Here is a 26,908-nt window from a genome sequence, read left to right on the forward strand (position 1 = left end):
TATCATGGATTCCAACAAGACATAAGCTTTTCTCGCTACATTAAGTTAGTGGTTGTGATAAGGCGTTAGAAACTGTGATTGCATTGCACGCGGTACTAGTACATTTGTTTTATTTTAAAATACAAATTATTATAAATTTAATTACACCTACAACATTGCGAAAATTAATAAAATTGACAAGTTAAAAAAATTACACTGAAATGAAGTTAGCCACAAACACAAATAGCTGTCAAAATATGTTATCTGTGAACCGTGTCTCAGAACAATAACTCCTCCCGAGACTCCCGCTTCCGGTAGGATTTGTTCTCCAAAAAGTTAAGCTGGCAACACTGATCTTTGCTGTCAAAACTAAAGTGTCAAATTTCGAATTTGTATTTCGGCGCGGCAGTTATTGTTTATTTTGTTTGTGTAAAATCTAATAACACTAAAAACTGATGAATAAACAACGAAAAAGCTCATTTACTATTCAGAAAAAGTTGAGGTTTGAAATAAACTTACGAGAGACGAAAGTGTACAAAGAGAAAACATGTCGGGTAACGAAGTGATGAGTGAGAAAAAGAAAGTTTTGATAGCTTACAAGCAAAGCTTGCTGGACAAAATAAGTTTCTGTGATAAGAGAATTGAGGAAGTCCGCTTAAATAACACTCAAACATTCTTTGATGATGAGGACAGGTAATTCTCAGCAAGATAGGTATTTATTAAGCGTCTAGAAACATAAAATTAACGGTGTTAGATTTGTAGATGAGACGGTTGAACCTATTCTGTTAGCTTGTCCACCTACTACAGAAACAAGATTATCTATTCTTTTACCAACAGTGCGCCTATCTCAGCTATTGCAACACCAAGGCTTGCTACTCCAGTTTACTCGGGAGCTAGGCTGCCTGAGCTGAAATCAAGGGGATATGTACAAATGTTCCACTCGAGAGAGCCACGTACAGGAACTTCGCCCCCTCTCAGAATAGAATAGATTAGTGTTTGATTTTCAACTGAACTGCCCCAATCAATGGTGACACTATGCCACTGATTCCGTGAGAGACCCTCAAGGGTTCTGCAATAATTCATGACTGCTGAAATCATACACTTATAGATATGTACTGATCGCAAGTTCACCAAAGCCTAAAATAAAATAATGCAAAGCTAATCATCCCATTTCTCTACCCAGTTCAGACTCGGACTCAGTCCTCCCGCAGCTCAACGTTGGCCCGTCGAAGGCTCAGCTGGCGGTGCAGAAGTCCACCCGCAGCATCTGCCTGCAGGCCACGCAGGAGCTGACGAGCCTGCAGGTGCTCGAGTGCGAAGTCAATGTGCGGGTCGACCCGCCCGTGCTGTTGGATTGGTATGGGGATTTACTCATAGTCTCATCACAACCTATCACGTCCCCACTGCTGGGGCACAGGTGTCCTTCCAATGAAGGAAGGGGTTTAGGCCTAGTCAACATTCTCATAGTCTGGTGCCTGTAAAACCCTGATTACACCTACCAAGTAGTATGGTGGGACATAATCTGAGGAAGAGCACTTGTTCAATTGCTACCTACCCATTTATTGGCTACAGGATATTGTCTTGCTATTCTACTTTTTTTTTCATTTACTCTGTAGGTGTAATCAGGTTATTATTCATAGAGATATGAATTTGGTACAGACTTCACTTGCTAAGTGCTGATACAATAAGTTGGCATTTCAGTCGATGTAAAATGTTGTAATTTAGTGCATTGCACCATTGGTAGTTATGACCCTTCCGGGTAGTTACGTCTGAATGTTAAGACGGTGTCAGGCAAGGAATAAGCATACAGATAGAATAGAATAGAAAGCATACAGAGGCTATTGACCTCCTGTGAGTTACAAAAGTGGCTATGTAAAAAATGGATGGATGTAAAAACAAGGAGATGATGTTCACTGGACCATCACCCAAAACAACGAGGGATAATGAACATACAATCTGATGAAGACAGAATGTCGATGGCAGATGAGAAAGAGGACAAAAAAAAATATGTAAAAAATGGTTTTTAATGTTTTAGCCAGTCATTATCAACCAAAACAACTTCTTATAATTACATAAGACGACATAAGTATTAAATAAAGAAATATCTTTATTCCAGTGTGGCCCCCTCGGAACCAGGCACTTGGCGCGAGGTGATGGCGGAGTGCCGTGTGGACCTCGTGCCCTTCACCATCACGTTCTGCGTGCACCAGCCCGTGAGTACTGTCGCCAGCAGGGCTAGCACGGGGCGCAAGATACGTCAAGACGTGGGAAAAGTTATCCATCACGCTTGCTGTCGAGGAAGTGTGATGAGAGTGAGCGCGATGCAAAGCTTTTGTCACATCCTGACGTGCGCGTCTTGCACCCCGTGCATAATTTTCTTTTCATAATACGACTTCATGGTAACCCCCCAGAGTAGCAAGTTCGCGTCGTGCTCGTACCACGGTCTCCGCGCGGCGGCGGTGAAGGACGCTCACGCGAATTTACGCGTTTTATTTGGCAATTTGTCATTTGTTGACAAGGCTTGGTGCTTTGAAACACTACAGGCACTATTCTGATGCAACTCTGGGGTTGCATCTGGATTCCCCCCTATCATTTTCAAAATTTATCTACACGCTGAGTCGCTTCTGGATGCCCTCCCTATTTCATCATCACATAACCTCTTAGTAACCCTACCCCCTCCAACCCTCAGAGTAGCAAGTTCGCGTCGTGCAGCTACCACGATCTGCGCGGTTTTTTACCGGGTTTATGCAAATGTCATGGGAATGTTCCTTTATTTTACATTATTATGGTACGCTCCACGGTTCTTTGGTGCTTTCAAAACCTACAGGCCCTATTCTATCCCTTCTAGATACTCTCTAGCAGCGACTACTACAGCTCCTATTAATTTTCACCATAATTATAACCTCATACCCCCCTCCAACCCTCAGAGTAGTAAATTCGCGTCGTGCAGCTACCACGGGCTGCGCGCGGCGGCGGTGAAGGAGGCTCACGCGCATTTATCTGTACTACCACAGAAAACTTTAAACACTGTTTAACAAGTGCTTAAAACGAAATTTGACAGATTTTGTAGGCGTTTGACACTGTTAAATACTGTCTAAGTTTTTGTGGTAAGGCCCTATGCGTTTTATTAGACAATTTGTCATATAACCTCATTCTTCTTCTTTGGGTACCATCTCCTATCGGAGGTCGGCAATCATCTGGCTTATTCTTTCCTTCGAGACTGCTGCTCGGAACAAGGATGTGGTGTCGGTGTTGTACCATATAACCTCATAACCCCCTCCAACCCCTCAGAGTAGTGAATTCGCGTCGTGCAGCTACCTCGGTCTCCGCGCGGCGGCGGTGAAGGAGGCGCACGCGAATTTATGCGTTTTATTTGGCAACTTGTCATTTGTTTTCAAAAGAAAATTTACGTTTTTTACCGGGTTTAAGCGTGTGTCAATCAAATGTCATGGGAATGTTACATTATTATGGTACGCTCCACGGTTTTTTGGTGCTTTGAAACCCTACAGGTCCTATTCTACCCCCAGAGTTGCATCTGGATTCCCCCCTATCATTTTCAAAATTCATCTACCCGCTGAGTCGCTTCTGGATGCCCTCCCTATTTAGATAGATAGATAAGTTATTTATTTACTTCATCATTACATAACCTCTTAGTAGTTATAGTAGTAGTAACTATAACTACTATAACCTCTTAGTAACTCTACCCCCCTCCAACCCTCAGAGTAGTAAGTTTGCATCCTGCAGCTACCACGGTCTCCGTGTGGCGGCGCTGAAGGAGGCTCACGCGCATTTATCTGTATTAGGTACCACAAAAAACTTTAAACACTGTTTAACAAGTGCTTAAAACGAAATTTGACAGATTTTGTAGGCATTTGACACGGTTAAATACTGTCTAAGTTTTTGTGGTAAGGCCCTATGCGTTTTATTAGGTTATTTGTCATATAACCTCATTCTTCTTTGGGTACCATCTCCTATCGGAGGTCGGCAATCATCTGGCTTATTCTTTCCTTCGAGACTGCTGCTCGGAACAAGGATGTGGTGTCGGTGTTGTACCATATAACCTCATACCCGTCTCCAAACCCTCAGAGTAGTAAGTTCCCGTCGTGCTCGTACCACGGGCTGCGCGCGGCTTTTTACCGGGTTTATGCAAATGTCATGGGAATGTTCCTTTATTTTACATTATTATGTTACGCTCCACTGTTTTTTGGAGCTTTGAAACCCTACAGGCTCTATTCTATCCCTTCTAGGTACTCTCTAGAAGCGACTCCTATTCATTTTCACCATAATTATAACCTCATACCCGCCTCCAACCCACAGAGTAGTAAGTTCGCGTCTTGCTTGTACCACGGGCTGCGCGCGGCGGCGGTGAAGGAGGCTCACGCGCGGGAGCTGGCTCGGTCCGTGCTGCCGGGGGTGAGGCGGCCCAGTGATGCTGTGCAGGTGAGGAATACTAGTTATAGCGCTCACTCTCATCGCGCAGCCTCAAGAACGATCGCGACGGAAAACTTTTGTGACGTCTTAATAGCGCCCCGTGCCAGCCCTACTGCTTTGGCAGTATACGAACAGAAAAAGACGGACACTCGTCAATAGAATAGAGTAATATAGGTAGGTAGGTATCTTTATTTTTCATGAAAACAGCAGAGTAGACAGAAAATACGTAGGTACTAGAAACAACGCACAATAGGCGGCCGCTCGTAGGACACTTAAATAAAACAGTACCTAAGGGCGGCAGTAAGCTACCGCGGGGTGCGCGCGGCGGCGGTGAAGGAGGCTCACGCGCGGGAGCTGGCGCGCTCCGTGCTGCCGAGGGTGAGGCGGCCCAGTGATGCTGTGCAGGTGAGGACTAGAAGAAGATAATACATAATATTATTAACCTTTAGGTAAAATTCACTTATAGATCTACTAGCTGTTCCCGCGAGCTTTGCTTCGCTTTAAAAGTTATCGCCCTGCTTTGACAGTATACGGACAGAAAAAGCCGGACACAGATTTAATGCCGCGACAGTTCCTTTCTGCTACTCGCCAAAAGAATAGAGTAGAATAGTTATATCCTTATTGTTCATAAAAACAGCAGAATAGACAGAAAATACGTACTAGAAACAACGCACAATAGGCGGCCGCTCTTAGGAGACTTTATAAATAAAACAGTACCTAACAGCGGCCTTATTGCATAAAGCAACAACAACAACTCATGGGTGCAGTAAGCTACCACGGTCTCCGCGCGGCGGCGGTGAAGGAGGCGCACGCGCGGGAGCTGGCGCGGTCCGTGCTGCCGGGGGTGAGGCGGCCCAGCGATGCTGTGCAGGTGAGGACTACCAGCTATTCGATAAGTTACAGAAAGGTTAAATGCCAATTTCTCCATAGTCGGTTAGAGCATAACCAGGTATTAGTGGGTGACTTTTGACACATCTGTCAAGAATTTTATATGGAGTTGACGTATAATTGATAAACCATCCGTGGTCGGTTAGGTAACCGACCATGATATACAGACAGAAAAAGACAGACACAGATTTAATGCCGAAAGCGACATTAGCTCAATGAAAGTTTTTCGGCGGTGAGGACTAGAAGAAGATAATATTATTAACCTTTAGGTAAAATCCACTTATAGATCTACTAGCTGTTCCCGAGCTTTGATTCGTCTTAAAAGTTATCGCCCTGCTTTGACAGTATACGGACAGAAAAAGCCGGACATTAGCGACAGTTCCTTTTAATGCCGTCATTAGCGACAGTTCCTTTCTGCTACTCGCCAAAAGGATAGAGTAGAATATATCGTTATTTGTCATCAAAACAGCAGAATAGACAGAAAATACTAAGGTATATAGGTACTAGAACAATAGGCGGCCGCTCTTAGGAGACTTTATAAATAAAACAGTACCTAAGTACCCTATTGCATAAAGCAACAACAACAACTCATGGGTGTAGTGAGCTACCGCGGGCTGCGCGCGGCGGCGGTGAAGGAGGCTCCGTGCTGCCGGGCGTGCGCCGGCCCAGCGATGCTGTGCAGGTGAGGGATATATACCTAGTGAGGGTTTCTCCTGTCAACCAGGCGTTCGCGAGCTCGCCTTCTACTGGTTGACAGAAGAAAAAGCAAGCCAAAGGTTGTTTGGATGAAATTTCTTTTTGGGAATAAGCGCGCCTTTGTATAGTACACCCACTATACTTCTTAATTTCTTTTTTTTGTATACAATAATACAGAATTCCCGGTAAAATCTTTCTAAGGGCTCACAAGAGCTAGTTTTAACCAGTTTAGTCTAGCAGAAGTCGCATGTGTCTTTACTTAAACTGTATCATGACCAGCAATTTTGCTCTTTACCCGCAGATCCTGAAGAGCTACGCGGCGGCGCACCGCTCGCGGCGCACGACGCTGGCGCGCCTCGCGAGCAAGTACGGAGACAACCTGTTTATGGAGGCGCTGGTAATGACACTACGTTATAAATAATATTATACTCGACTACAGAGACATTAAAATTGTGTCCCAATTATACATAGAAGATGATAAAAAATAGTATACTAGTATGTTGAAAAGTGATGGCTCAGCTCGCTTTATAAACACCTTTTATACTACGACTTTTAGACATCTGTGAACAAAAGTTACCCTCCATACAAGAAAATCACTTGACAATTTGACATACAAAATTGCTATGGATTAGCATTTTTTCCTTCAACTTCTTTTTTTGGTTCAACTTCTAAAACTCGTAGTACTTAAGTTGTTATAATAGCGAGCTGAGTCAGCCCCTTTCGACTTCCAGACGACATCATGTGTTAAACGAAAAGAATCCCCTACAAGAACCCAAAAATACTTATTACAGGGGTCATCTTATAGCGTAGCGTCTCTAGAAATTCTACCCATCACCTCCCACTCATTCAATCATTACCCCCCTCGCCATATTCCAGCCGGAGGGCGGCTACTCGCTGCGGTGCGCGCGCCTGCTGCAGGTGAGCTGGGCGCTGCAGAACAAGTGGTCCGCCATCGCGCCCTTCGTGCATCGGATGAAGTTCGACCTGGAATATATGGGTGAGCGAGATTGTACGGTCAGGTGCAGAGAAACCTGACCCCCCTCTCATAGTAACAATGCTTCTGAGGGGGGTCAGTACTGTAGCCATGTGACGCTTTCACTGGTAGAAAAGTTACAAATATTTTAGTTTTTCACCTCAAAATAAAACAGTTCAAAAGACTCGGAAGATTTTTTTTAGACAGTAAAAAACTGTAGATTCGTGTTCTCTGGTTTTATATTATGTGTCTATTGGTCAGTTATATTCTCGTATCATATTCCGCTTCTTTTTACTGTGTGAAGTTTATTTACGTTTGTTAACAGTTTAAAAACTACTTAGCCGATTTTAAAAGCGTGCATGCATAAAGCTTAATGTAAACTTTGAACCAATCAAAATGTTTTCTGTCCTGCAGACGAAGCCTACGTGAAGCAAATAAAGCATGTCCACAGCCAACTGCTGGATCCAGCGCTGGAGACAGACGAACGCACCTTCCTACTAGAGAAAATACTCGATATAATACTAGAAGCCAGCGGCGCCATGTCTAATGTTGAAGAATCTGAGACAGACACTGAAAATCTGAACAAAACACGAACTACACTAGACCAAGAACCTGATCTACCGGACACTAGAGAGAAAACTGTAAAAGTAAATCACGATTTGGGTAAGAAGAGAGTAAAAGACACGAACGCTAAAGATGCTGAGGTCATGGCGCCGCCGAAAAAGATTCCTAAGAAGGCTAAAGATAATATCAATCCTAAGAAGGTTGACAAACAAATCCCTACTGCAGTAAAAAAGACAGTCAATAATGCTGGAGATGCTGAAAGGATTTTAAAAGACAAGACTAAGAAAGCGGTTGAAAGTAATGTTGTGGTGGAAAATGATGGTAAAAAAGATAGCAACACTAAAAAGAAATCAATTAATCCGGGTGCAGTTGTAACTTCTAAGGATAAAGTCGATAGTGTGAAACAAAAAGATAATCAAGGCGTTAAGAAAGTTGTTGCGGACAGTAACAAAAAGGCTGCCGATGTCAAAAAAGTTAGCACTGGAAATATTAAGCAAGTAGACAAAGCTGTTGATGACAATAAGAAGATTGCCAAAGACAAAGTGATAAAAGAGATTAAGAAACCAAATGTAATTAAAAAGCCTGTAAGTGCCCTGAATACTAAAGACGTTGTTGATGTAAAGAAGGCTTCTATTGAAACTAGGAAGTCCACTAATGAGGTTAAACTCAAAAGTGTTACTGATGTCAATAAACAAAAAATCATACCTAAAAAAATACCCAAACTTAACGAAAAAGAGAATGTTGTTAAAGAAAAGAATAATGATAACGCGAAAATTATAAGGAAACCGTTAAACAATGATATCAAAAAGGTCGCTAATGAAATTAAGAAACCAGATGCCACACAGAATAAGTTAAATGTTATAAATAAGTTAAGTGCAAAGGAAGTTAAGAAATCAAAACTACCTGTTTTAAGTGCTGAGAAGAGAGCTAAAATGGTTAAGTAAAAGCAAATAGTGACCTTAAATCAACCTGAATGTTAAAATTATGAAACAAACATGATATTTTTGTATAGTTAAGTTTTGCTGGACAATAAAATTACATTGATTATTTCATAGTTTTATTAAAGTTTAAAACAGTCTTAAATTTATAAAAGTGGTAGTTAACCCTCCTTATGAATATATGTATTACACTCAGTACCTCAGTTCAGTACCTTTATAGGAAGAGCGCTTTGGATGGTGCTACTTATGTCAACCTTAAATGTATTGCTGCCTTGCTTTGATAGTATACGGGCAGAAAGATACAGTCATAGATTAAAATTTAATGAGTACAATCGCTAAAAATTCCTTTCTGGTACTCGGCGATAACATAAGCTTTAATTATTTATTGGCAGGTTATGGGGAGGGGTTTGTACCGCACGGTTAGTGAATAAAATATCTAAAATGACAAGTAATGTTGACCAATTGATCCAATACTGGTAAATTCATTAACATAATATGTAAATGTAGGTATGAACATATCTAACTATGTTTATAATATACCACAAATTTATACAATCAAATGATTAATACTTGGAAAGTACAAAAATTAAAATGCTAGCTTACATCGAGAATTCTAGAGATACTGTTAATGCTAAAATAAACTTTAAACTTTATTTTATTTATTTCTATGTAAAATGTTAATAAAAACTACTAGGTACTTAGTTCTACTCTTTAGAATGAGTCCTTGAAGGGATAATTCTTGTGAGTATCACCCATACTGAAAACAAAAAGAAACATTAAATTACATTTAAGTCACCATTAGCCAGACATGGATGACGCTGACCTACGAAGTCCTTTCAAAGGGAAAATTGTTCCCATTATTCCCACCTTATTTTTATCTCTAGTACTTTGAGTTACGGGCGAAAACCAATGAAAAAAGTGTATAAGTGGCATAGCTGGGCACCGTTAATCAAATAGTTAACTTCGTTAATCGTTAATCCGCTACAAAATAAGTTAGCTTCGTTAAACGTTAAAGCGTTACATTTCGGAAGAGTTAACGGAAGTTAACGTTAATCGTTAATCGTTAATCCGTTAATATATTATGAAAATTGCATTGTATATATCGTTACGTTAGTGAGTGAACGTTAGTAAGACGTTGGTTTAGGTGCTGAAAATTAACAGATTAAGAAGAAAACAAAATACTTGTATAATTCAAAGTAGAAGTTTCGTTTTGTGACTCATGTACCTCTCTTACATGTTGTTTCAAATTATTCAGGCAAGTGATGCATGAACTTTTATTTTGGTGTCTTTTGGCAAGCATCGCTTACATGCAAGGCAAAGTATTTGCTGGCGCGATCTGGATACAAATTCCACATACTCAGTCAAATTTAATGTGGCCATGGATTCTCATCAGGACCGCTGGTTTCTGATTCCATGTCTCCTATGATATGGTTTAAATTACTACACTGCATTGTCACACTTTCTATCAAACAAAATTACATAAAACTCTTCTTTTTCAACACGCAAATTATCAAAGACAGTTATTTATAATAACAACAAACAAAAAAACTCGTCACTCTAAGCGCCGACGCTAAGTAATGAGTAATGACTACTGAAATATGACATGATCTAACGAAACAAACTTCTTCGCAGTTTTCTCACTTGCACGCACCGGCAAAATATACGTATATTTCACTCGCTGGCACGTGCCATTGGCATTGGATTAACGATTAACGGACTCCTTCATATTAACGAAAGTTAACGTGTCCGTTAACATTTTTAAAAGTTAACTTAAAAGTTAATCCGTTAACCAAAATGTTAACTTCGTTAATTAACGATTAACGGATTAACGAGTTAATGCCCACCTATGATAAGTGGGCATCTACTGTAAGTAGGTATATGAAAATCTGGAGTATCACCTAAAATAGGTAATAATAACTACAAAAAGACAGATTAAAAAAATCTCTTACCCAATGAACGAAAAGTTACGTTTATTTTTGTTCAAAAGATGTAAGGCTTCCACCTCGTTCTGTGTCAGTCTGCAGTGCAGAGACTGGATGTTCTCCCACAAATGTGCAGCGGACGAGGCTTTAACTACCACGTTATGCCCTCTTTCCAGTTGATATCTGAAAAATTCAATAAGAAAAGGAGCTGGAGTTAGTAATTCTGGGTAAGTAACTCCATCTAAAAAAAAAAAAAAAAAAAAAAACACGCACTCACGCCTTGTACTAATGTACTCCCTTGCGGGGTAGGCAGAGGTGCATTGCTGCACCCACTTTTCGCCAGAGTGTTATGTTAGTCCCAATGTAATAGGGGGCGGGCCTATTGCCATTTTACGGGCACATCCAAGACCTGAGAACAAATATCTGTGTTTAAACAAATATCTGCCCCAGCCGGGAATCGAACCCGGGACCATCGGCTCAGTAGTCAGGGTCACTAACCACTACGCCATTCGGTCGTCCGTAACTCCATCTATGGGGAAAAATATAAACTTATTTGGCACTGCCATCTAGTGAGTAAAATAAAAACTGTATAGTCGTTCTATCCGACGGTAGATGGCGTAAAAGCTTAAATTTTAGTTTTTAAAGTTTCATAATTTAGAACAACAAACCTTATTAACATCTGGGCCGGGGTGATATGCATCCCAGCAGCCATGGTGGCGATGATGGGGTCACCGATCACGGGTTTCACTCCGGGGCTCTTGTAATCAGCTGGAGTCCCCGGAGACCCGAGGGTGCCGAAACAGCTGATGGCTACGTCGTAAGTCTTGCAAAATGTTATCAGACGTTCTTGATTGAGGTATGGATGGCATTCCACCTGAAATAAATTAGTAGAACAACGTAAATATAGTTGAAGTTGAAACACTAAAAAATAAATTAAAAATAATAAATTAGCGGCATCTATAATTTAATTTTGGGACTAGTTAGTGATGCTACTAGACACTAGATGGCGTTACCTGATTTACAAGTGGCTTAATGCTGCCTTTCTCATTAACTCTGGATACTTGGGAAGAATTGAAGTTGGAAAGACCAATGCCCTTAACCAGCCCTTTGTGAACTAGCTTCTCCATGGCGAACCAGGCGTCCAAGTACTCGTAATCTGAGTATTGCAGTACGTTTGCAATCGTCGGTATTGGGTCGCCCCCTTCCTAAAATCATAAAAAAAACGTTAGCTTCAGCACGGATTTAATTTGTAATATTCGTATTTTACAACCTCACATTCACTGTATTTGTTTTTATGTAATTTTTTTCAAAAATGCTTCTCTTTAAAACATGACGCTGTTACAACTTTTCACGGACCTTAAAAGACATGGGGTTGTGTATCATGTAGAGGTCGAAGTAATCCAAACCCATCGTCTCCAGGGACGCCCTGCAGGCCTTTTCCACCAGCTCGGGGTGGTGGAACGTGCTCCAGAGCTTTGACATGATGAAGAGATCCTCACTGAAATCAAAACATAGATGATTATTTATTTATTTATGAAATCTTTTGGGCAATGGAAAAAACGTCATTTTTATCACGTCTCCTTAGTTAATCCATCCTATGAGCTCTAAGAGATTATGAAAGCTATATCAATTGCTGAGCTGGACGTCTTTTTAACAGTGCGCTGAAATTACTTATATTATTTTTGTTTATATTGGTCTTGTTGAAGGTCAATCGACGTAGACTTAATTAAACGCTTAGGTTTGTTGCAAAAAAACTACCACTAAATGCCTCAGAACTTTTTACATACAAAAATTACAAACCGTCTAACAGTGCCATCTAGTATCTTCTCCCGTATAGCTTCTCCCACGGGCCGCTCTGTGCCGTAGATGAAGGCGACATCTATGGCTCGGTAACCGAGATCTATCGCCGCTCTTATTATGTGCTTTATCAACTTCGGCTCCAACTGAAATTAAAAAAGGTGATTAGGTATTTTGTTGGCTTAAGATCTTGGTTAGTTATGAAATTCATAAACCGTCTTATGCCGAGTTGCAGAAAGGAACTTTAAGCTAATATCGGCATTAAATCTATGTCTATCTCTTTCTGTCCATAAAATACTGTAAAAGCAAGACGAAAATACATTTTTATGGTCGACATTAGCTTAAAGTTCCTTTCTGCAACTCAGCGTTAAAAAATTAAAATGGATTCTTGCAAAAGCTGCATATTGCATAAGGAATGACTCCGAATGACAGAGTAACTGAAGTAAACGATGAAACTTACCAAGGCAGTCCCGACCGCCAGCACTGGCATTTTCTGTCCATTTTTCAGCTCAATATACGGCATTTCATTTACTGAACCGTATTTACTTCTAGCAGCTATTAGTTCTTCCGTCTTGCTTCTGTATTCATTTTCCACGTCCAGATTATAATTTTCCTCAACAGCGCCATCTGTTGCGTTTCCGTTAAACAACGGCGTGTTCGCGGCTAGCTTTTTATTAACAGCGCCATCTGGTATTGAGTTGCCGTTAACTGGCGGCGAGTTTGCGGGCAGTTTTTGAATTTCTACCATCTCAACTGGCACGAGTTTTCTCTGGAATGTCAAAAACGTAGTTTTATCTCACAATTAAAAACTCAATTAAGTAGGTAGGTTACCTACAGTCATACACAATGTAACCTATATTAACTTAAGTATTACATAAACGACAGACGAACGGTCAAAGTAGATTATGCTTAGATACCAATTATTGCTCCAATCCTCTTAATATCCTAAAACAATACCTTCAGAAAAGTGATGTAGGTACTTAACCATAAAGGTTTTACAAGATTAGTTATTTATTTAGGGCTTAACTTTAGTCTAAAATTTAAGAAGTAGTTAGTTAGTTAATATAGTGTACCTAAGGTTTAGTGGAAAAGCTGAGCAACTAGGTACTTACGAAAAGAATAAAACACACAATAAATATCACTTTGAACTCCATTTTACACCATTTAGTATTTACTAGATACGAAACTTGTTGGAAACCGACAATAAACAAGACAACTAATGGCAAAAAGAGAAGATAAAAATAAAATGACACTCATTCATTAATGTTTGTTTACCTACCCACATAGTTTGCTGAGTAAAGATCATTTATGTCCTATGAACTAGTGCTAGCAAAGCGTGATACGTTACTATATGGAGGATATTTTATTATAACCGGCCAAGTGCGAGTCAATCAAGGGTTTCCTATCATTACCTAACAAATGAGTTCTCCAATATTGATTTAAACACTTTATTGTATACAATATACATAGGTATATCAATAAAAAATGGAGAGAATTAAACTAGACTTAGGTACTAGTCTGTTGTATACTTAGTTACAATATTTTATCCAGTGCGCATAGTTTGTTTTTTTATTGTACTTGTATCAAAAAAAATATATGGTATTTTGCGTTCGGTTACATATCATAGTTAGGGCAGTTACTATAATGTATGTAATGTATCAGACTTTTTTCCTAAATCTGTAAACTTGCAAAATTTCATTGATCTAGGATTCTAGGACATAGAATCTTGGTTGATGTTATGTTTCCTGTTAATTCCTTCACATGAGATGAGTGCTTAAATATAAATTTGTTTATTCTATTCTATTCTATTCTATTCTCTGTGGGGGTATAAGTACCTGCACCTGGCTCTCTCGAATGGAACCTTTGTGCATATCCCCAAGGTCTAAACTGCCTTCCTAAGCTTGGACCATTACCCACCAACCACGCTGGTCCACTGCGGGTTGGTGGGTTCACATATCTAGATTTGCTAAATCTAGATATGCAGGTTTCCTCACGATGTTTTCCTTGACCGTAAGAGCGATAGGTATACATTGTACTTAAATTAAAAGAACTCATTGGTACATGTCAGCGCCGGGATTCGAACCCGCATCTCTGGCGTGAGAAGCGGGCGCTTACCCGACTGAGCTACCAACGCTATAAATTTTATTTGTTTAAATGAATGACTAAATCTTTTTTTGACGACCGAATGGCGTAGTGGTTAGTGACCCTGACTACTGAGCCGAAGGTCCCGGGTTCGATTCCCGGCTGGGGCAGATATTTGTTTAAAGACAGATATATGTACTCGGGTCTTGGGTGTTGATATTTATATTTAGTATCTATCTATCTATGTATTTGTGTAGATATATCAGCTGTCCGACACCCATAACACAGGTTCTGCCTAGCTTGGGGTCGGATGGCCGTGTGTGAGATGTCCCCACATATTTATTATTTATTTATTTTACATGAACATAGATTTGAATAGGTCTTGAAAGAAAGACATTCAAGTTTTTCTACTTGCTTGCCCCAAACATACCAAAATGATTATTATAAACCATAGAATAACAAGTGCTAGTTTCGTTATTCTATGTTATAAACACTTGTTTTGTCCTCAATCTTCTCTCTCTCTCTCAGCCTTCTATACTCCACTGTTGGACATAGGCCTCTCCTAACGATCGCCACCCCAAACGGTCACCCGCCATCTGCATCCAGCGGCTTCCCGCTGCCTTCCGCAGATCATCAGTCCAACGGGTTGGGGGGCGACCGACACGCCCCGTTTGCCGACACGGGGTCTCCACTCCAGAACCTTTCTACTCCTGCGGTCCTCAATCTTACCTCAAACAAAGCAATTTTCTCCATAACAGATTTCTTTCGCGGTCTCTCCTTGGAGTTTATAACTTCCTTATGTAAACTAACTTTTTCTACATTCATTGACTCAATGATATGATGCACTTTGCCTTTTATACTTTTCCCTAATTCAATATCTACTATTGATTTGCTTCGTGTAATTCCTATATTATCAATATCTGTTATTGATTTCAATCTTTTCATTCGATTTTCAATAATATTTTCGTATTTTAAATAATCGTTTTCATGTTGTACCGGATTTTCTTTATCGTCTTTTGGTGTATCGGTGATTTTATTATCAATTTCTTGTTTTGTTTTGTTATTGACTGTAGTATATTCTCTTGATGCTGTTTCTGTTATTGCAATATTGGAATCAACCGTTTTTAATTTTTCAGCGTCTTCTGTGACATAGGTTGATATCAGTGATTGAAAAATTGAGTTTTTATCTACATCGACAATAGTGGATGTCTTGGTTACATCCATAGTAGTTTTCTTGTAAGTAGCTCTACCATTTTGTGTTTTTATCTGATCTTCAGTCGGTGGAGATGTTTTTAAGACTTCTTCGATAATTTTTGGTTTTCGACATATTTGAATGTCAGGTACCTTTTCAGGCTTTATTTCAGTATTTAATTTTGATGGTGTTTCATGTTGCTGAAAAAATGTTTTTGAATAAGTATGTTAACACGTTCACGGACAATTGATGGTTGGAAAATATTTTGATATGACACCTAAAAATCCCATACATTTTATCGTTCCGCCTTGAAACGTATTGCCGTATCTAAACATATTTTATTTACGTAATGTGACAGTTACGGCCATAGACGGTATCGTCTACAAGCGGTCCGCCACATCATGCATATCCAACAATGCGTATAGTGACATCTACGGCTACAGGCGGCAGCCGCCAGTTTTTTTCAAGGACCGTTTCATTTTCAAATAGGTTTGGACGTTTTTCAGATACAAAGTTCCACTTTTAGCATGCTATTTACAATAAATAAATCTGATATAGTAAGATTAAACAAAGGGGTTCATCGACAAAAGCTAAAATTTTCTAGTTCCTCATTACAGTTATATCTTCGCTTTTCTTTGTTCCATTTAAGTAATTATAGTATTTGAATCGAATAGGTAGGTATCCTATATGCAAAACAGTATAATATTTATCGATTTATTATTAATTTACCTCGTAATTTGCCACAAAAATTACCAGACTACCACCCGTTCTACACAACATTTCCGCGACGCGCGCGCCGTGACACTAAACTTCTGGAAGGTTATTTTTATTTGTAACGGTTACGGCGACAGGCGGTATGTCACTATAAAGTTCACTTATGTGTGTGCAAAAGAAACCCCGAAAATTTATTTGTTATGACACCTAGAAACAAATGAATTAGCACAATACGACACTAAATCATGCATCTCCTGTTAAGAATACGGAAATGATACGGCTGTTGACGGTTCGTCCGTTTCAATCAATAGAAGTTATACGGCCACAGGCGCGTAGTCATATTACAAGGATACTTAATTACGGCCCTCGACGGATTGTCCGTGAACGTGTTAAAGTATACATTGGTATAAGTACTTTGTTTAACTAATAATGCATACTTATTACAATCAGTGCACTTACTTCAAATATTGCGATCCTCGACGAAAGAGAGCGTTTATTAGGTAAATTGTTGACTGAATCTCTCTTGGCATCATAAATATCTTCTCGAGAATGTAATCTGTTTATTATTCTGCTAACTTTACCTTTCAATATGGGTAGGTCCTCTTCAGTTGAATCTTTTCTATTTATAGCAATATCTTTTGTTTGGTTTTCCTCCTTCGGAATTTCTTTTACTTGTGGTTCTGTGGATATGATCAATTCCTCTTGTTTCTCTTTAATTGTTTTAATTTCATCGCGGTATAAAGTATCGACACTTTGCTCTATGATACTTGATTGATATTCTGGTATAGTTTCCGTTTGAACCTCATGTGCAATTTCAGTTTCTTCGACTTTAAGACTTATTATTTCTTTCTTAATAATTGGATTTAAATTTTCTTGTAGCTCAATTGGTGAAGTTTTGTATTCTTCTTTAATTGAACTTACTTCATTGCTTCCACTAGAATTTATCACAAAGCCATTTGATATATCTATTTGTGGTTCTTCAATTTTAGGTGCGTCTTGTTCTTCAGATTTTATCTTATTGTAAGCAATCTTAGCATTGTCTATATCTGCATTTGAACTAACTTTCAGAGAATTCCTTCTATCACTTCTGCGAGGTGGCTTTTTAGGTGCATCATGACTTATTTTTCTACTTAAAGGTATTTTAGACCTAGGTTTATTGGCTTCTTGTTTATGTTCAAAAACGATTGGTTGCATTTTATTATCATCATAAGCGTGTATTATTTCTTCAAAACTATTCAGTAATTTTTCATCATCCATCGGCGTGTCTGGAAGGATAGAATCATCTATTTCAAGGTTTTCATCGTTCTTGACTATTTCTTCGAATAGTTTGTCAAATTCTTCTTCGGTTTTCGGTTTAGCTTCAACTTCAGAGTTTTCAACATTCTGATCTTTATTGGATTCTTTCCTATCTATGTTTTGTTTACTGACTATCTTTTTCAGTCGAGGTATAGACGAACGTCTCGGTCTCTGAGGTTGTAATACCTGGAATATTAATAATAATTGTAATATAGTTAAGTCATCTTCTTAGCATATCAGTGACAAACACTACAGCTACAATAACTAGACAACCAGTTTAATTGTGTGTGTGTGCCCGTAAAATGGCAATAGGCCTGCCCCCCAATTACATTGGGACTAACATAACACAGGCGAAAAGTGGGTGCCTACCCCGCAAGGGAGTACATTAGTACAAGGTGTGAGTTTGTTATGTTATGTGTGTGTTTAAGTTATTTCTTACCCGATCGACTTCTATATTAGGCTGCTCTTTTGCTTTCCTCCTTTGCTCCTTAATTTTCTCGATGGTTTGTTTTAGAGTTGGGATTTTGGATTTCGACTTTTTCGAGTCATTGCCGTTTTGATTCTCTGAAAAAATAGATATTGGAGTAAGTGCTTACGCATGGGATTAGTAGTAATGGCCGTGACCGAGAGGTGTAAGTATATTTTTATCATGTAGTCATAATTGTGTCCCGTAACTGCTGGGCAAAGGCCTTTATTTAAGAATTTAAGAATACTTTATCTTAAACCCTAGATAACTTTGAAATGCTATAATTCACATAGCAATCCGCTGTTTGCGATGCACAATATCATTTTACAGGGTGTAGGTATGCGGTAGCTGTAATACATCTGCAAATATCTCTTACCTTCTCCGTTCTGATGATGATGATGATGATGATGAGGGCTCCGCAGCGGCTGCGACACGGGGGCCTCGCTGAAGACCGACGAGTATACAGGGTTCACCACCAGCACAGGGTTGTCCTGAAAATAGTATTAACGCTCATGCCTAAATGCCTACTGTAGTTTTGGGTCATCCTGATTATGAACTACTATGATAGCAAAGTGTTGTGGCGAGAAACGTGGAAACCAAGTCAAATTAAAAAAAAAACATTTAAATGATGAAAGATTGATGTCGATTCTGAAGGCAGAAATTCTAAATTTAGTGCTGTCAAAACCTAAATTTCTTTGTTTAAAATTCGACTCTATGATTGTTTCCGTAAATGTCATTTTATGCTAGCAATTTTTTTAGTTTGACAGCGTTAAAATGAGAATTTCTGCCTTCAGAATAGACATCATTAACCGGTTAAATTATACCTAAATTTAACCAAGATCGCTTAGTATTCGTTCATCTTTACACATAACACCGTACTTATTAAATTCATTATTTACCTATAGATACATGAATACAATACATACTCTGATGCTGAAATTAAAGATTGGAATTTTGTACCTACAAAAGCGTTTTTTTCCATTCTAGTTAGGATATTTCAGGGAAAATCCTGCGTTATTATTCATTTAAGAAACTCACTTATCTTTTTAACCAACTTCGAATAAAGGAGGAGGTTCTCAATTCGTCTGTATGTATGTTTTTTTTTTATGTATGTTCATCGATTACTCAGCCATTTATGGACCGATTTTGAAAATTCTTTTTTTTGATGTATTGTGTTGAGCTCAGAGGTGGTCCCATTTTTTTTCAGAATTTTATTCCACCCCCAAGGGTAGGTAAAGGGGTAAAAACAGGGGTGTAAATTTCCATTTTTGGCACTTATCAATCGATTCTTATGAAATTTAGAACGTAAATATTGTTATTATAACAAAAAGATATGATGGTGACCTTGAGCTGATCTGATGATGGAAACGGAAGGCAGTCAAGGGAACTCCTCAACGGTATATAGCAACTACCTCTTGTTTGGGCTTGAATGATTCGTATTGATGAGTTGGACATATTGGTATCATTTTCATCTTACTTTTGATTGATAATTATTGCAAATAAACTAAAAATAATAAAATAAAATAATAATAATAAAAAACGACTTCAAAAAACCACTAAAAAGTAAGAAATATTTTTTTAAAGGTTTAGACCAATCCTAGGTCACAGTACAAATATGTATACCTAAGCATGAACTGTTCTTTTTTGAAGTTGGTGCCATATTTCTTCAGATTAACTACTTTGTCACCGCACCAACATCAAAAAAGAACAGTTCCTGCTTAGGTATATTTGTACTGTGACCTAGGATTGGTCTAAACCTTAAATTATTTCTTACCTTTTAGTGGGTTTTTTTTTTGTTAATTCGTAATTTGGGACTCCAATAAAAAACTCCTCAATTTACTTCCAACAAACTTTATTCAAATCAATACTTGTACTCAAACTTCTGTACTTCTGTCACCACAGTTTTACCGGGAAGACTGCTTTTCTTAAACAGATGCTGGTAATTTACCGAAATGCTTTCAGTGACAGAAACTTTTTGCAATTTGACATCTCCTTTAGTGAATGCAACCTCATTTTTCGTTACCTTCATGACTGGGACGAAGTTGTCTTGCAACTCCTCTCGTAACTCCTGCTTGCCGGGTACATTGCTTTCGATTTTTGGATTCAGAGACTCCATTTTGAAATGGGGTTCCGCCATTTTTTTACTGAAAATAACAAGAATGACCTGTAAGGGAGATAGATAGATAGATAGAATGCATATAATTATTATGTGCTAGGCTACTATGTTGCTATGGATGCGTTTGATATCCCTAATCATATTAATTGGTGCTAATTAATAGCTAGGTGGGAATGGATTTCTTTTACATCATCGCATCATAGCTGCATAGTACATATCTGGTGGAAATGAACCCTAATAGTTAATATAATCCATCTAGATTACCGTTTCAAACAATGTTCCTACTAACTATTATAATGCAAGAAGGCTGCTTCGGATGGCACGTTAAGCCGTGGGTACACCCGAGTCCGCGTTTTTCTATGAGCTGCCCTTTGATGTTTCGGCAGCAGTAGTGAAGCCAAGAGTAAAGTCAGAGATCTTCGGACAGCTTGAACACATCAGCTTGTCGGGTTAAGCAACTCTCTTAGCACAGGATTGCTTGTGTTGGGGTCCACCAACCCGCACTAGGCCAGCGTGGTGGACTAGGCCTGAAGGCTATTCCCTTTCCTCCATTGGAAAGAAACCCGTGCCCCAGCAGTGGGGACGTGATGGATTGTGATGATGATATAGGATGGGTACTTACGTTCCTTCCTTGTGGACAAGAAACTTCAATAACCGACTATGATCGACACCTTCCATCAATTAGATATCATTATTGCTTTACTTAATCACTAAACACGTCTCTATCCAACACAAAATTCACAAAAACACACTTTATGTCAATATTTTCACAAAAAGTATACTGTCCTTGCAAAAAAATATGTACTTTATTAAAAGCTAGGTTTTGTACCTTAAAAACTAATTTTAAGGGCAATTCTACGTTTAATAGACTTCAGAACGGAGGGTTCACTGAAATTGGCGACATAATAACTTATCTTACAGGTATATTGATAAATATCGATAATTGCTTGTTATCTGAACCAAGATAACACGTTTTTATTGATTACTATGAACGTTCGGTGGTCACTGCTAAGTTGAATGATAACGACAGTTATGTCTAATAACTAATAAATTGCCCTTTCCAATTTCAATGGCAACTACAGTAAACCCTATTTGATCATAAACATCCTTCCACCATAAGGTTGTGTTGAAAAAATCGCTTTAAGCGATAAGGCCGCCATTTTTGTACATAATATGTGACCAACCTACTTAATATGTTCTCAACCTACTTCTTATTTTGTTTTTTTTCTATGCGTTAGTAATTTTATAAAGAATAAACGCGGACACAAAACGGGGACATAAAAAAAAATATATGACAGGCGTCACACACACTAGCGTCGATCAATTGTTTGGTTTTATGTAGGTGGTAAGACCAATAGAAAAATAAAGATGAAAATATTGAATCGGGAAGAGGTGAAACAAGGTGATGTAGATGAGTCGTTTATCTTTGCAATGCAGCTGCGCCAAAACAATAACACGTATGATTTTCCAATAATTTACAAAAAAACCGAGTTTCTGATCGTAGACAACAAGTAGGGCATGCAATACCGGTAATATTTTCAATACCGGTATTGAGTTCCGGTATTAGAACTCAATACCGGGATCCCGGTATTAATACCGGTATTAGACTTCCTTGTCATAAATGGCATATCTTTTGTTTAAAGGTCCTATAGGGCAAAATACAATCAAATTCTGTATTATGTAATATTTTTTACGAGAATTGAGTATTAGAATTAAAATTTTAGAACGCATGGACAACAAGTAGGTTTCCAAAGGCGAAAAACCGCATGTAACGGTTGAAAACAAGTCCATTTTTATAGTATATAGGAGCTAGGGCATGCAATAGCGGTAATAATTTCAATACCGGTATTGAGTTACGAAAATGAAAAATATTTATTTGAAAATGAAAAATATTTATTTAAATTTAAGATTATGATTTATGATACAAAAAGTATAGGTTGCGTTTGGTAACAATTTAAAGGTGGTGATGTAGCAAGGGCTACCACACTAGGCTAGGCCTGTGTCGTGGACAGCCAGTAAACAGTTTAACAATTTGTTTAAATATAGTCAGGTGGCGTAGTTTAACAATTTGAAATTTAAATTATACAAAAACAAACTTTACATTTATTAGGATGCATGTCTTAGAACGTAAAAAAGTTAAAAATGAAACAAAACAAAAATAAAATACCTAAAAACAGTTTCTCAATTTAAGTAAAAATGTTCTTAAAAACCTTCGACCATTTACAACCCTAGACGGACTCATCCCATACATCGCCTACATTGTAAACAGGCCAATATTTTATTACTTTTGTGCGTGACTGTACTGTCATTCCCTCCTGTCATGTCATTGAGTACATGAAAAAATGTGGCAACGTAAGAAAATTCTACTAAGTTGGTAGAAAATTCATAATAATGTGGTGATATTTTTTAGGGAAATTTAAATTAGTTAAAATCGTTTACATTATGATATATCCGACTCACCCGAATGGGTTACCACCGCTGGTAATAAAAATAATGCCTGGAATGTGAAATTTAAATAATTTATTTATCTATTAGGTTCACATATATAATAATTGTAGTTTTACAATGTGTCCCACAAAACTGTTTATATAGAGTTTGTCTGTGGGATCGGAGTCTCTTTATACAAAACAAATTACTTAAGTAGGTATTTTTGTACATAATTGGTAGGTACCTAGGTAGTATCACAACAAATAATCACTTTTATTCTGAGATTAACTTATATCAAGATAGGTTAAATAGATTTAGATAATATAGGCTCTTGTCGTATATCCTGAGGTAAACTATTAAGGAGGTTGCTGGTTTCCAGTAGTCCTCTCCGCTGCTTTTTCTAATTATTTCTATTCATTTGCTTCGTATAATGGGATCATTCGGTATCCTGATAATACATGTACGTGTATTAGAATTTAAGCTTTTAGTGATAAAATTACCTTTGGTACTATAGTAAATTATGTTAGATTTAGCTGTGTAAATGTTTACGTTTTCTCGAATACAATTTCGCCTCACCAGAAACCATCACGAATATTTAGACATATATGATCTAGTTATACAGATGACAAAAGAATACCGACACTTTCTCGTTTTCGTAAATTGCTAAACCAACAACCATAGAAACGCAGAAAAAAAAATGATTTTAATAAATTAAATTTAATTAATTTTAATAAATGATTTAAAAAATGCATAGGATTTGCAAATAGGTATAGGTAGGTCATAGGTCACTAACCACTACACCAGTCGCCGAATAGAATAGAATAGTATTTATTTTGCACCATTAAAGAAAAATAATATAAAATGAATTCAAGGTAAGTACCTAATTCCAATTTTAAGAATCCAATCGCGGAACAATTTATGGTAGGTACACTTTTCATGTCGACCGGGTGGGTGTCGACAGGACATTCAAGCGGTTCATATAAATTATCATCACTTTTTGGTATTAATTTTCAAGAAAAAACTGGCAACACCGACGAAAATTATAACAATATTTACTTTCTTAAATTATTTATATTAATACATTATTTACAGATGTTAGGTGACCCTGTATGTCGTTTTTAGTCGACCTTTGTAGTTTCTGCACACTTTTAAAGCACATACACGCATTTTAAAAGGACAAAATTGAAATTAATGCCAACTGTCAAATATGTGTAGCTCCGGCGATGACACAATAGACACTGCTAGAGCGAAATTTGTACCGGGGCAGTAGTGCCCCAGTTTATGTATGGCCGCAATGGCTTCTTCTAAGGGGAATCTAGGGTTGTATATAATCAAAGTTAAAAACATTAGATTCTACATTGTAGGTACTTGGTACTGGGTATTGGGAGGTAGGTTCTAATAATTGGAAGTAGTATAAATAGGGCGTGAAACGTGGCAGTTTTTGGGAAAAAATCGCTATATAAATATAACGGAAGTTATGATTTTAGTTCGCCTTAGTATTTTTTTTAACGTAGTCTAAATGTTGCAAAAGTGGTAGTTATTTAATGGTAAATGGTTTAATTAGAATATTCGAAATAATGACTTTATTCAAGAAACTGCTTGTTTACGTTTTATAACTAATACTAATTAATACTAAAATAATAGGTTGGCTAGGTATTACAATTAATATAGATGTAATATTATTATGTCTATTGTCTAGAAAGGCCGTGAATTCAAGTCCCTTTAGGTCTTTTATTTTAGAGTACTTAAGTCGGATTAGTAGGCATATTTACATTTATCACGTGTGATAGAGTTGCAAAATGACGGAAAGTTTCCGTAGCTGACGGTCAACTACGGAAAGTTTCCTATAAATGACGGTCAGGTATGGTCAGAATCGAAATTTATTTTAATAGTAAATAATAGTAAAATTTTATGTCTTATCCGTTGTGTATAAGTCACACTTTGATATTATTAGGTATATCGTAATAATAATAATGGGTACTACTAAGCTGTGATTGTTAAATAAAAATCAAATAGTCGAATACTTTATGAAACAGTCAAACCAAAAATAATGGTTTTGTGGGAATTGTATTGTACCTACCTAATGAATAACACTGCAATTTTTTTAATAAATAATAATAATGTATGTCTGGCCTCTTAGATATATATACTTTTCAGAATATAAAGAAGGTTGCATGGCATGGTAATTTCACTTGAAAGCTATCTTTCAAATAAAGAATCGTTGAAAGCTCTGGCAATTAATGATAATGTTACGATTGAAAGGTCCATAACCACCTTACTGGACGATGAAATGTGGTTAAAAGTGGAAGAACTTTTAAAAGTACTTAGGCCCATAGCAAAATCCGTAACAGTATCCGAATCAGATAATGCCAGAGTTTCAGATGTACCTAATACATTTTTAAGGCTTTTTGCTCAAACAAATGATAGTTTGAATTCATGTACCTCATTGACATATATATTACTTTTGAAATCATTGATGTACCTACAATTTTATCTGATGAAGAAAAGAACACCATCGTAGAAGCTGTAGCAAAAAGGCGTGATTTCTGCATACAGCTACATACAGATGTATACATCTAGCTGCAAACCTATTAGATCCAAGATACCGAGCTTCCGGACTCTCAGGTGATGACATGGCAACGGCATCCAATTTTATTGTAGAGCATGCAAATTTTCTCGACAAAGATGTTGGAGTGGTTATAGCTAATGTTGCAGAATTCAAAACAAAAACTGGATTTTTCAGCAAATGCAAATCGGCATGGACAGCTGTAGACTTGATTGATCCATGTGTTAGGTGGCAAACATTTGCATTCAATCAAAGTTTGTTTGCCATAGCCAGCAGAGTATTAACCATTCCACCTAGCACAGCTGCCAGTGAGAGAAACTGGAGTGTATTTTCTAACACCCATACTAAAACAAGAAATAGGCTAACTAAAGACCGTGTCAATAAGCTGGTCACAGTTAGAGCTAATTTATGCTTAAATGATAGCGTAATATATGAAAAGTCATCATCAGATGCATCAGAAACTGAAGAAGAATATAGAATAACTGCTCCGGAACCATTTGAGTTCGCAGCGTTTGAAAACTTTTGGAGCTCCGATGAAAATTAATTTTTATTTCACTTTAATTTCTTTCAGTTCTCACAACTATTTTTTTTTTGTCGAATGATTTGTATAAGTTGTGACGTGTGTTGTCTTTTCTTGAGATTGTAAAGTGAACAACATCTTAAACATAATTATATTATTATTTACATCATTATTATATATTGATACAGCCACTATAAAGATGTAGATAATTAAGTAATTACTCAGGGTAGAACTATAAGAACATGTTTTTTCTATCCATATTTACAATAATAATATACCTACTATATCTTGAAAGGTTAAAAACGATATTAAGTAGAATAAAAAGAAAAATAAGTACTATTAAAATAAATTTCAATTATGACCGTCATTTATTGATTATGACGGAAACTTTCCGTTTCTGACGGGAAGTTACGTGGTGTAAGGTAAGGTAAGCTACGCGTCTCGCATCTCTACGTGTGATAATGATAAGTTATGCATAGAGGGCTACACCGAAAAGATCGGGAATAGAATACTTAGGAATAAATTAGAGTGAAACCTTTTTGGTGTATCAAATGTAGTGTTTTTTCAAACATAATTCCATTTTCGAATTTAAAAAAAAGTAAAAAATAAAAGAGTATTGACCATTTGAATTTGACAAGTCGGTGTAAAAAATGGAGCTTACGCGGGAACATTTCCGTGCAATAATTTTTCACAACTTTCGTCGAGGTTTATCTCAAGAACAATGTCTCGCCGAGCTTGTTTCTATTTATAAACTTGAAGCACCAAGTAAAACGAGTATATATCGTTGGTATTCGGAGTTTCGCCGTGGACGTTCCTCTCTTACCACAGTCCCTTCTACTGGTCGGCCAAAAACAGCGGTAACACAAGATAACATCGATGCTGTACGCCAGTTAATAAAAGAAGATAGACATGTCACATACGAGCAGATTCGGGCTTCTCTCAGCATTGGTATGACAGCCATTCAAACCATTTTACATGAAGAACTGGGTGTCAAGAAGTTAGTTTCGCGCTGGGTGCCCCACCGTTTGACCGTGGAACAAAAGTCGGCTCGTGTTAATTGGTGTCGATCTGCTCTGCAACGGTTCAATGGAGGCAGTTCAAATGCTGTCTACAATATCGTCTCTGGTGATGAATCGTGGATTTATTCATATGAGCCCGAAAGAAAACATCAATCGGCAGTTTGGGTCTTCGAAGGTGAGGTCAAGCCAACAAAAGTTATTCGCTCACGCAGCGTGTCGAAAAAAATGGTCGCTTCGTTTGTATCGAAAACTGGCCATGTGGCTACGATTCCATTACAAGAACAAAGGACGGTTACTGCTGATTGGTACACAACAGTTTGTT

The 26,908-nt window shown here is 37.8% G+C and overlaps 2 protein-coding genes across 5 annotated transcripts; one reads left to right on the top strand and one right to left on the bottom strand.

Moving 5' to 3' along the window:
• The first annotated feature begins 349 nt into the window (after window positions 1-349).
• LOC105383625 lies at window positions 350-8,580 on the top strand. The gene is made up of 8 exons (XM_048629875.1): window positions 350-672; window positions 1,163-1,336; window positions 2,096-2,192; window positions 2,391-2,413; window positions 5,182-5,281; window positions 6,296-6,391; window positions 6,871-6,991; window positions 7,382-8,580. Exons 1-8 carry the CDS (start codon window positions 527-529, stop codon window positions 8,473-8,475), a joined length of 1,851 nt encoding a protein of 616 aa, XP_048485832.1. The 5' UTR covers window positions 350-526; the 3' UTR covers window positions 8,476-8,580.
• A 547-nt stretch (window positions 8,581-9,127) lies between these two features.
• On the bottom strand, window positions 9,128-20,968 carry LOC105392607. Of its 4 annotated transcripts, none has more exons than XM_048629872.1 (13): window positions 20,677-20,968; window positions 19,962-20,102; window positions 18,315-18,429; window positions 17,912-18,036; window positions 16,636-17,658; window positions 15,000-15,662; window positions 12,649-12,957; window positions 12,192-12,334; window positions 11,748-11,889; window positions 11,405-11,596; window positions 11,060-11,265; window positions 10,419-10,574; window positions 9,128-9,226 (listed from the first exon to the last, which is right to left on the bottom strand). In XM_048629872.1, exons 2-13 carry the CDS (start codon window positions 20,073-20,075, stop codon window positions 9,181-9,183), a joined length of 3,234 nt encoding a protein of 1,077 aa, XP_048485829.1. In that variant the 5' UTR covers window positions 20,076-20,102; window positions 20,677-20,968; the 3' UTR covers window positions 9,128-9,180. The 4 variants fall into 4 exon arrangements, with proteins under 4 accessions (XP_048485829.1, XP_048485828.1, XP_048485831.1 ...); XM_048629871.1 differs by having other exon boundaries at window positions 19,962-20,082; window positions 20,677-20,967; XM_048629874.1 differs by lacking the exon at window positions 20,677-20,968 and adding an exon at window positions 20,344-20,659 and having other exon boundaries at window positions 19,962-20,082.
• Window positions 20,969-26,908: the final 5,940 nt, after the last annotated feature.

This window comes from Plutella xylostella, chromosome 24, assembly GCF_932276165.1.
Source record: "Plutella xylostella chromosome 24, ilPluXylo3.1, whole genome shotgun sequence".
Classification (NCBI taxonomy): Eukaryota; Metazoa; Arthropoda; class Insecta; order Lepidoptera; family Plutellidae; genus Plutella; species Plutella xylostella.

Coding starts and splice junctions, on each gene's coding strand:
- LOC105383625 (XM_048629875.1), top strand. CDS start 527: ATGTCGGGTAACGAAGTGATGAGTGAGAAAAAGAAAGTTTTGATAGCT. Junction 673..1,162: donor TTCTTTGATGATGAGGACAG/GTAATTCTCAGC, acceptor TTCTCTACCCAG/TTCAGACTCGGACTCAGTCC. Junction 6,992..7,381: donor GTTCGACCTGGAATATATGG/GTGAGCGAGATT, acceptor TCTGTCCTGCAG/ACGAAGCCTACGTGAAGCAA.
- LOC105392607 (XM_048629871.1), bottom strand. CDS start 20,732: ATGGAAGGTGTCGATCATAGTCGGTTATTGAAGTTTCTTGTCCACAAG. Junction 17,659..17,911: donor CTAATATAGAAGTCGATCGG/GTAAGAAATAAC, acceptor TTAATATTCCAG/GTATTACAACCTCAGAGACC. Junction 11,890..12,191: donor CTAGATGGCACTGTTAGACG/GTTTGTAATTTT, acceptor TTTTGATTTCAG/TGAGGATCTCTTCATCATGT.